The 11,319-nt window shown below is 51.2% G+C and overlaps 1 protein-coding gene across 1 annotated transcript in view; it reads left to right on the forward strand.

Annotated features, from left to right (window-relative positions):
• The window catches only part of LOC144609310 (misshapen-like kinase 1), a 161,055-nt gene extending 151,802 nt beyond the window's left edge, over positions 1-9,253 (forward strand). Inside the window, 6 exon segments of the mRNA XM_078427741.1 lie at positions 1,319-1,453; positions 2,378-2,478; positions 3,595-3,744; positions 5,104-5,263; positions 7,132-7,271; positions 8,353-9,253. Of these exon segments, the coding sequence (XP_078283867.1) occupies positions 1,319-1,453; positions 2,378-2,478; positions 3,595-3,744; positions 5,104-5,263; positions 7,132-7,271; positions 8,353-8,436 (770 nt within the window). The 3' untranslated portion in view covers positions 8,437-9,253.
• Positions 9,254-11,319: the final 2,066 nt, after the last annotated feature.

Below are 11,319 nucleotides of genomic sequence, written 5' to 3' on the forward strand. Positions count from 1 at the left end.
CCTCACTCCGCTATCCTTAAGAGCTCTATCTAGCTCTCTCTTGAATGCATTCAGAGAATTGGCCTCCACTGCCTTCTGAGGCAGAGAATTCCACAGATTCACAACTCTCTGGCTGAAAAGGTTTTTCCTCATCTCCGTTCTAAATGGCCTACCCCTTATTTTTAAACTGTGTGGCCACTGGTTCTGGACTCCCCCAACATTGGGAACATGTTTCCTGCCTCTAACGTGTCCAACCCCTTAATAATCTTATACGTTTCGATAAGATCTCCTCTCATCCTTCTAAATTCCAGTGTATACAAGCCTAGTCGCTCTAGTCTTTCAACATATGACAATCCCGCCATTCCGGGAATTAACCTAGTAAACCTACGCTGCACGCCCTCAATAGCAAGATCTCATCTATCAATTCACAGATTTGTGTTATTTTTCTTTTTAAATGTTTCTGCAAGATTCTGCCTACTAAAATGGTGTCGTGACCTACTACGGTTTTTAGGGTCGAGTGGTCTATCTTGCTCTGCTCGATCATCTTTGATTGAAACCGACCGAATAGTGAGCGGCCCGGATAGAGTGGATGTGGAGAGGATGTTTCCACTGGTGGGAGAGTCTAGGACCAGAGGGCACAGCCTCAGGATTGAAGGGCGTTCCGTTAGGAAGGAGATGAGGAGTAATTTATTTAGCCAGAGGATGGTGAACCTGTGGAATTCATTGCCACGGAAGGCTGCGGAGGCCAAGTCAGTGGACATTTTATAAAGCAGCACGGTGGCGCAGCGGTAGAGTTGCCGCCTTACAGCGAATGCAGCGCCGGAGACCCGGGTTCCATCCCGACACAGGGGGCCGTCTGTACGGAGTTTGTACGTTCTCCCCGTGACCTGCGTGGGTTTTGTCCGAGATCTTCGGTTTCCTCCCACACTCCAAAGACGTGCAGGTTTGTAGGTTAATTGGCTTGGTAAATGTAAATATTGTCCCTAGTGGGTGTAGGATAGTGTTAATGTGCGGGGATCGCTGGTCGGCGCGGTCCCGGTGGGCCGAAAGGGCCTGTTTCCTCGCTTATCTCGTGTTTAGACATGCAGCGCGGAAACAGGCCTGTTTCGGCCCACCGGATCCACGCCGACCTTTTCTCTAGAGAGATGTTGCCTGGCCCGCTGAGTTACTCCGCCATTTTGTGCCAAGCTCCTTGCTGCATCGGCATCGTGAGGAGAAGCCCAGCGAGGTTTCAGGAGAGAACGGGGAGCGGTGTGTTTTTATTTTCATTTTTGTTCCAAGGGAATGCTGGCAGGGCGTGATCACCTTGTTAATTCCCCCCCCCCCCCCCCCCCCTCAGGTAAACGCAACAAGCTGCGAGTCTACTACTTGTCCTGGTTACGGAATAAGATTTTGCACAACGACCCTGAGGTGGAGAAGAAGCAGGGATGGACCACTGTAGGGGACATGGAGGGCTGCGTGCACTACAAAGTAGGTGAGTAGTCATCCTCGCGAGGACAACTAGGCCGCTCACATCATCCAGTCTATTTGTCCCCCTCGGCCCCTGTTCTCCCACCTTCCCCCATCATCGGCGGTCACTGGAAGCGTGCATGGCTGTCCTCTCCATTGGGTGAGGACGCCTGTGCGTGACTTTGTTTAACGTGGGGAGACTGGTGCACAGACAGTCCTTGACAGATCTGGGTCAGGATCCAGTGGCGTGGAGTCCAAGACGACCGGGGACCCTTTTCTGCTGCAGCCTTCATCCATCCGCCTTCCCTGCCGTTGTGACGCTCCACTAAAGTCAGCCATCACCCTCTGTTTGTTCCAAGACAATAGACAACAGACAATAGGTGCAGGAGGAGGCCATTCAGCCCTTCGGGCCAGCACGGCCATTCAGTGTGATCATGGCTGATCATTCTCAATCAGTACCCCGTTCCTGCCTTCTCCCCGTACCCCCTGACTCCGCTATCCTTAAGAGCTCTATCTAGCTCTCTCTTGAATGCATTCAGAGAATTGGCCTCCACTGCCCTCTGAGGCAGAGAATTCCACAGATTCACAACTCTCTGACTGAAAAAGTTTTTTCTTATCTCCGTTCTAAATGGCCTACCCCTTATTCTTAAACTGTGGCCCCTTGTTCTGGACTCCCCCAACATTGGGAACATGTTTCCTGCCTCTAACGTGTCCAACCCCTTAATAACCTTATACGTTTCAATAAGATCTCCTCTCATCCTTCTAAATTCCAGTGTATACAAGCCTAGTCGCTCCAGTCTTTCAACATACGACAGTCCCGCCATTCCGGGAATTAACCTGGTAAACCTACGTCACCATCGAGCGCGCACTGTCTCCAGCTGGGCGGGATCTTGGGTCTCGGGAGGGGGAAGAACGCTGTGGTGTAATAATGTGATGTTTCTCCTCACAGTGAAGTACGAGAGGATTAAGTTCCTGGTCATTGCTCTGAAGAACTCTGTCGAGGTTTACGCCTGGGCTCCCAAGCCTTACCACAAGTTCATGGCATTCAAGGTGACTTTCTGTTTTTGTTCTGGCGCCTACTGTCTCCACTACCTCGATCCTAATAGCTAACGACAGGGGTGCGGCCCAGTGGATCTGGGTCCTGGCAGGGGCGGCCCGTGACGTTTTTGGGCACGGGGGTGGGGCACGGTGCGCGGCGATAGAGTTGCTGCCTTACAGCGAATGCAGCGTCGTAGACCCGGGTTCCATCCCGACCACGGGCGCCATCTGTACGTTCTCCCCGTGACCTGCGTGGGTTTTCTCCGAGATCTTCGGTTTCCTCCCACACTCCAAAGACGTGCCGGTTTGTAGGTTAATTGGCTGGGTAAATGTAAACACTGTCCCTAGTGTGTGTGGGATAGTGTTAGTGTGCGGGGATCGCTGGTCGGCGCGGACCCGGTGGGCCGAAAGGGCCTGTTTCCGCGCTGTATCTCTAAACTAAAACATGGTGTGGAGTGGTGCTGGGTGGGTGTAGAGGCGGCAGAGTGGCGCTGAGGGGCTTCGGTAAAAATGACCGCAGCCATTTCTCGGACCACTCCGCCATTCAATCATGGCTGATCGCATGTCTGCTCCGCCATTCAATCATGGCTGATCTAGCTCTCTCTCTGAACCCCATTATCCTACAGCAGAGGGGTGCAGAGAGGGGGGTGGCAAAGTGGGTCGAGGTCACTGTGGTCAGTCTCTCTTCTCCCGTCCAACAGAAAATACAAAGGGCTAAAAACCCTGTGCTACCAGCTTCTTCCCCGCTATTCTCAGACTACTGTACGGTCCCCCAATAAGCTAGGCAATCCTCCGACCTACCTCATTGCAGACCGTGCGCTTTTTCTCTGTACCTGGTGTGTGTAGGATGGTGTTAATGTGCGGGGATCGCTGGGCGGCGCGGACTCGGTGGGCCGAAGGGCCTGTTTCCACGCTGTATCTCTAAATCTAAATCTAAAAGTCTAAACGTACCTACTCCGTACAGGCAGCGCCCGCGGTCAGGATGGAACCCGGGTTTCTGGCGCTGTAAAGGCAGCAACTCTACCGCTGCGCCACCTTGCCGCACATTTCTCAGAGGGTGGATTAGTTTTTGAATTGTTGAAAAGTATTAAAGAAACCCCCTTTTGTTTACACTCCCCCCCCCCCCAGTCATTTATGGATCTGCCCCACCGACCGTCTCTGGTTGACTTGACTGTGGAAGAAGGGCAGAGGTTGAAGGTTGTTTACGGATCGAATACAGGCTTCCATGCGGTCGACGTGGATTCTGGGAATACCTACGACGTTTACATCCCGGTGCACGTAAGTCTTAAGGCGTTATCGTTATCGTTCACTTCGTCAGCACAAAATGGAGGATACACGTGCTGGAGGGGAGGGTGGAGGCTCACAGGAACACTGCACCTTAGTTAGAGGGACATCCGCCATCGAGACGTGGCTTAAATAAGCGTGGCTTACATCCCCTCGCTCACATAGAAACATAGAGAATAGGTGCAGGAGGAGGCCATTCGGCCCTACGAGCCAGCACCGCCATTCAATGTGATCATGGCTGATCATTCTCAATCAGTACCCCGTTCCTGCCTTCTCCCCATACCCCCTGACTCCGCTATCCTTAAGAGCTCTATCTAGCTCTCTCTTGAATGCATTCAGAGAATTGGCCTCCACTGCCCTCTGAGGCAGAGAATTCCACAGATTCACAACTCTCTGACTGAAAAGGTTTTTCCTCATCTCCGTTCTAAATGGCCTACCCCTTATTCTTAAACTGTGGCCTCTGGTTCTGGACTCCCCCAACATCGGGAACATGTTTCCTGCCTCTAACGTGTCCAACCCCTTAATAATCTTATACGTTTCGATAAGATCCCCTCTCATCCTTCTAAATTCCAGTGTATACAAGCCTAGTCGCTCCAGTCTTTCAACATATGACAGTCCCGCCATTCCAGGGAGTAACCTAGTAAACCTACGCTGCACGTCAGCACAAAATGGAGGATAAATGTACTGGAGGGGAGGGTGGAGGCTCACAGGAACACTGCACCTTAGTTAGAGGGACATCCGCGATCGAGACGTGGCTTAAATAAGCGTGGCTTACATCCCCTCGCTCACATAGAAACATAGAGAATAGGTGCAGGAGGAGACCATTCGGCCCTTCGAGCCATTCAATGTGATCATGGCTGATCATCCACAATCAGTAACCCGTGCCTGCCTTCTCCCCATATCCCTTGATTCCACTAGTCCCTAGAGCTCTATCTAACTCTCTTTTAAATCCATCCAGTGAATTGGCCTCCACTGCCCTCTGTGGCAGAGAATTCCACAAATTCACAACTCTCTGGGTGAAAAAGTTCCTTCTTACCTCAGTTTTAAATGGCCTCCCCTTTATTCTTAGACTGTGTGGCCCCTGGTTAATTGGCTTGGTAAATGTAAAAATTGTCCTTAGTGGGTGTGGGATAGTGTTAGTGTGCGGGGATCGCTGGGCGGCACGGACTTGGTGGGCTGAAAAGGCCTGTTTCCGGCTGTATATATATGATATGATATGATATGAAACTAGGAGGTGCAATGGCTAACAATTGGTAGTTCAACAGCAACACGGTCCCAACAGGCCAATCAATACCAGTGAGGTTTCCACGCTGCATGACTCCGACTCTAAAGCTCTTGTCTATTGCTGTCTAGATCCAGTCCCATATGATGCCTCACGCCATCGTGATTCTGCCCAACACCGCTGGCATGGAGATGCTCCTGTGCTACGAAGATGAAGGTGTCTACGTGAACACCTATGGCCGCATCATGAAGGATGTGGTGTTACAGTGGGGAGAGATGCCAACCTCTGTGGGTAAGTTCACTTCACTTCAGTTGACGGTCGGTCACGTGTACCGAGGGACCGTGGAAAGCACGTAGGGGAAAAACTCCAGATGCTGGCATGGAATCGAAGGTGGACACAAAATGCTGGAGTAACTCAGCGGGTCAGGCAGCATCTCAGGAGAGAAGGAATGGGTGACGTTTCGGGTCTCGACCCTTCTTCAGACTGATGTCAGGGGAGGGGGCGGGACAAAGATAGGATGTCGTCGGAGACGGGGAGACTAGTGGGAGAACTGGGAAGGGGGAGAGGATGGAGAGAGAGGGAAAGCAGGGACTATCTGAAGTTAGAGAAGTCTGAAGGTAGAGTAGGGCGGCACGGTGGGACAGCGGTAGAGTTGCTGCCTTACAGCGAATGCAGCGCCGGAGACTCAGGTTCCATCCTGACTATGGGCGCCGTCTGTACGGAGTTTGTACGTTCTCCCCGTGACCTGCGTGGGTTTTCTCCGAGATCTTCGGTTTCCTCCCACACTCCAAAGACGTGCAGGTTTGTAGGTTAATTGACTGGGTAAATGTAAAAATTGTCCCTAGTGTGTGTAGGATAGTGTTAATGTGCGGGGATCGCTGGGCGGCACGGACTCGGTGGGCTGAAGGGCCTGTTTCCGCGCTGTATCTCTAAATCTAAAATTTTTAAAAATCAATGTTGATACCGCTAGGGTGTAAGTTGCCCAAGCGAAATATGAGGTGCAGTTCCTCCAATTTGGGCTGGGCCTCACTCTCACAATGGAGGAGGCCCAGGACAGAAATGTCAGAGGGGGAGTTGAGGTGCTGAGCCACCGGGAGATCAGGTTGTTTAAGGCGGACTGAGCCCTTCGATTTAAACCATCTCGAGCCGAAACGTCACCCATTCCTTCTCTCCCGAGATGCTGCCTGACCCACTGAGTCACTCCAGCGTTGTGTGTGTCTGCCTCCGTGGGTAAGTTCAGTTCAGGTTAGTTTATTGTCCCGTGTGCCGAGGTACAGTGGAAAGCTTTTGCTGCGTGCTCACCAGCCAGTGGAAAGACAACACACGATTACAATCGCAGTGTACAGACTATCGCAACGTGTTAGAAACAATGAGACATGTACGTGGCCAGGGCAGGTTTAGAGGGGGATATGGGCCAAACGCAGGCAGGTGAGACTAGTGTTGATGGGACATCATGTTGGTCAGTGTGGGCAAGTAGGGCCAGTTTCCGCCCGGAAAACTCTGTCTCTATGACTTTAGAGTCTACTATGAAAGTAGATGAGGAGGGATTTCTTTAGACTTTAGAGATACAGTGTGGAAACAGGCCCTTCGGCCCACTGAGTCCATGCTGACCAGCGATCACCCCATACACTAGCACTATCCTACACACTACACGATGTACAAACGCCTCCACAGTTGGGATCAGACCCAGGTCTCTGGTGCCGTGAGGCAGCAACTTTACCGCTGTGCCACCCGTGAACTATTTTAAGTGAGAAGTCAGTGGAAGATGCCCCAATAAAGGGCTCGATTGTAATCGGGTGCAGTCTTTCCGCTGACTGGTTAGCACGCAACACCAGCTTTTCACTGTACCTCGGTACACGGGACAATACACTAAATGATCAAATGTACGGCGTGTATTTGCTTTCATGTATTCAAGAGAGCGTTGGATACAACTCTTAGGGCTAACGGAACCGAGGGATATGGGGAGAAAGCAGGAACGGGGTATTGATCCTGATTTTGGATGATCGCCCATGATCATGTTGAATGGCAATGCTGGTTGGAAGGGCCGAATGGCCGACTCCTGCACCTGTATTGCGTGTTTCTATCACGGTGCAGTTTCCGTCACTGACTGATTGCCCGTGTAACTGGCCTGCCTCTCTGCTTTGTGTCTCTCTGCGTAGCGTACATCTGTTCCAATCAGATCATGGGTTGGGGCGAGAAGGCCATCGAGATCCGGTCGGTGGAGACGGGTCACCTCGACGGAGTCTTCATGCACAAACGGGCACAGCGGCTAAAGTTCCTGTGTGAGCGGAATGACAAGGTAACCGTGGAGGGAGGGCAAGGGGCTTGTCATCCTTCAATGTACAGAGTGCAATCAGCACAGAGAAGATTTACCAGGGTCTTGCCAGGGCTGGAGGGCGAGAACTATGGGGAAAGGTTGAGTTGAGCAGGCCGGGACTCTGTTCCTTGGAGCGCAGGAGGATGAGGGGTGATCTTATAGAGGTGTACAAAATCATGAGAGGAACCATGAGAGGCAGACGCACAGAGTATAGGTGAATCGAGGACCAGAGGACATACCACCTGCCTAATCTGCTGTTGGTCCTCCGTGTGCAGTCCCATACGCAGCAGGACACATTCCTCCCGTCACCACCATTAACATTTCCCGTGACTTGTGCCACAGTCGACCTTCTGTCGGTCCGGACCAGACGGGATAGCCTTCGTTGCCCTCGTGCATCGATGAGCCTTGGGCGCCCAACACCCTGCCTGTCACCAGTTTGTGGTTTGTCCCTCCTCGGGCCACTGTCGGTCGGTCGGTACTCACCACTGCTGACCGGGAGCACCCCACAAGCCTTGCCGTTTCAGAGATGCTCCGACCCAGTCGTCTGGCCAGAACAATTTGGCCCTTGTCAAAGTGGCTCAGGTCTTTACTCCTGCCCATTTCTCCTGCATCCAACACCAAGGGTCATCATCTTTTGGCTCATCAGTGTATGTTAAAACAAAGAACGGCAGATGCTAGCTTACAAACAAAGACGCAGAGTGCTGGAGTAATTCAGCAGGCCAGGCAGCATCCCTGGGAAACACAGAGACGTGATGTTTTGGGAATTGACCCTTCTTCAGACTTGATATATAGTAATATCTGGAAGAAGTAGTGAATATACAGAATGGAGATTTAGACTGGAGATACAGTAACGATGATGAAAGAAAAGAGGCCATTGTTAGCTGTTTGATAGGTGAGAACGAGAAGCTGGTGCGACTTGGGTGGGGGAGGGATGGAGAGAGAGAGAGAGAGAGAGAGAGTGAATGCAGGGGTTAACGTTTGTTTTATATTGTATCTAAAACATATACCTGCTCAATGTGCAAACCTTGTGGCCACCTCACGCCTTGTCTTTAATCCCCCACAGGTATTTTTTGCATCTGTTCGCTCAGGTGGGAGCAGCCAAGTTTATTTCATGACCTTAAACAGGAACACAATCATGAACTGGTAAAAAGGGACAAAACCCCGTGGGACTACTGAAGCTAAACGTTGGGATACTGTAAATAAGATGGTGCGTTTTGTAGATCAGAGATTTAAATGCCTTTGGAGAGGTTTCTGTGGAACTCTGAACGGATCTCGTGCCTCAAAAGACGTTGTCGTGAACCCCGTTACTCCCCCCCCCCCCCTCCCCTTTTTTTTTGTCGTGTTTCTTTCGGATATCCGTCTTCTGGAGAAGGGGTTTTGGCGGCTTGGCTTGGAGTAGTGTGACCATAAAGGAGCATGCTTTACCCATTAGTGCCCCCCGGGCTGCATCACTGATAAACAGCACACACAGATGGAGTAGGCACTTGGTTGTGTTTGGGGGGTGGGGTGGGGGTGGGGAGAGGGTGATGGGTAATAGTTGGACAACCATCCTCTGCTCTAGCTGAACGTGGAGCTCAGAATCCCACATTGACTACGTTATCACAAAATACATCGGTCCAGGCCAACTTCCTCCATCCAAATGTTGGAAGTTAACATGGGTTCAATCAGGATTAGTAGCTCAACATCGTGTGTGAATGTGTGTGTGTGTGCGTGCGTGCGAGCGGTATTTTAGTTTTGCCTATTTTAGAATAGAATCGAGGTGGTTTTTCACTTGGCCATCTGGGCAAAAATACATGGTTTCTGTTCAGTCGTGTCTAATTCGGACCGTGAATGGTGTTGGGGGGGAATTTCCATTTGTTGATTTGAGGGACCATTCGTCTTAATCGAGGGCAGTTTGCAGCCGAGGAGGACAAGTGGTTTTATGAAGACTATATTTCCAGCAGGGTGCGCCATGCAGCGGGTTGTGACTAGGGGGGTTGCCAACTTCCTCATTCCCAAATACGGGACAAAGGGTGACGTCACCGCCCCGCGCCCCGTGTGACCTCACCCAGCCAGCGGCCACGTGTTCCCGCTCCACCAATGGCGGCCGCGGGGCGGTGACGTATTTGGGAGTGAGGAAGTTGGCAACCCTGCTAATACAGGGACAAGGGCGGTCCCGTACGGGACAAACTAATTTAGCCCAAAATAGGGGATGTCCCGACTAATACGGGACTAGTTGTGACTGACATCATTGGATTGCACGTAGATTAGTCACAGTGGAACGCAGAGTATTTGATGCCTTTCCCAAAGACAGATAAAGAATTCCCCCTCCATTTTGACCGACATTATTCACTGCTGTCCACCGGCCCTTGTGTCAAGCCTGTCGGCCTCCTTCCCTCCCTTGATTTTGACACCTGATAGCGCAGAAAAACGCACAACATTGGTCTGGCGGGCTTGTGGCTTCTGCACATTCCTTGACTTTGAAACAGTTCCATAATTTCCATCGCCTTTTACTTGATACTTGATGTGACAAATCACAGCCAAATCCTTTGCTTTGCGTACGTGAGGTATGCAAAGAGCCGTCACCTAAAGGGCGCCGACAAAGTTTACAAAGTATCCCGTGCCAGGTTCCCCTTTGTCTTTCCACCCCCTCCCACGGCAGTTTCCCACGCTGGAGTCTTCCCTTGTTCACCCTCTCTTCCCCACCCCCCCCCTCTCGACAGTCCCCCTCTGTTTACCCCCAACGCACAACGGTTCCCCCAATTGAATCTGTGTGTTGGGTCTTTGAAAGGACACTGCACATAGTCATTACAAAGATTGCCACCCAAGGCATTGACATCTGAGCTTGGGCGAAAGCAAGAAGGTGAGAGGGTTTAGAGTGAAGGTAGACACAAAAATGCTGGAGTAACTCAGCGGGTCAGGCAGCATCTCAGGAGAGAAGGAATGGGTGACGTTTTGGGTCGAGACCCTTCTTCAGACTGAGAGGGTTTAGAGTTGACCCAAAGTGCGGGGTCGCACAATCCAACAAATATCTGCACGGAAGATTTTGTTGGTGTGATTTAGACGTTTCTATGTCACATTTATTCACAAATTGCTGGAGTAACTCAGCGGATCAGGCAGCATCTCAGGAGCAAAGGAATGGGTGACGTTTCGGGTCGAGTCCCTTCTTCAGACTGAATAAGGGTCTCGACCCGAAACGTCACCCATTCCTTCTCCTGAGATGCTGCCTGACCCGCTGAGTTGCTCCAGCATTTTGTGAATAAATACCTTCGATTTGTACCACCATCTGCAGTTATTTCCTTACACATGCTATGTCACATAGTTGGCTAGTTTAGTTTTGAGATACAGCGCGGAAACAGGCCTTTTGGCCAACCCAGTCCAGTGATCCCTGTACACCAACACTACTGTACACCAACACTCTAGGAACAATTTACAATCTTTTGTACCCAAAACCAATTGGACTACGATCCCGCCCCTCTTTGGGATACGGGAGGAAACTGGAGCATCCGGGGAAAACCCACGCAGGCAGGCAGGTCACGGGGAGAAGGTACAAGGTCCGTGCGGACAGCGCCCATAGTCGGGATGGAACCCGGGACTCCGGCGCTGTGGGGCAACAACTCGACCGGCCATTATCCCGGGCAAGATTGGAGTGAGCAACAGATGGGCTGATACTTTGTGGGGAGAGGGCAGTGGGAATCTCCCCCTATTTTTAAGATGGAATCAAAACGGTTGGACTACATTCCTTTTCTCTAACGAAACATCACTTTAAAATGTCATTCCCGGGCGAGAATATTAACGTGCTCTTCGGAGTGCTTGGAAATTTTGGTGAAGTAAATATCTCGTTTCGAAGTGCAGCTTGTAGTAACTTAAGGGAGGAGGAAAGAGGTGGGACTATATAGAGTCAGCACATCGTAGCCGACAAAAGATAGCCGTGGGAATGGCTATCATAAACTCTAGACACTCCGCTCCTGGGGCCTGCTGGTTCTGTTTACATGGCCATGGGTTTAAACCAAGCTATCACTGATGCTGTTCCACAACGTACAAGCAAAGG

This window comes from Rhinoraja longicauda, chromosome 34, assembly GCF_053455715.1.
Source record: "Rhinoraja longicauda isolate Sanriku21f chromosome 34, sRhiLon1.1, whole genome shotgun sequence".
Lineage (NCBI taxonomy): Eukaryota > Metazoa > Chordata > Chondrichthyes > Rajiformes > Arhynchobatidae > Rhinoraja > Rhinoraja longicauda.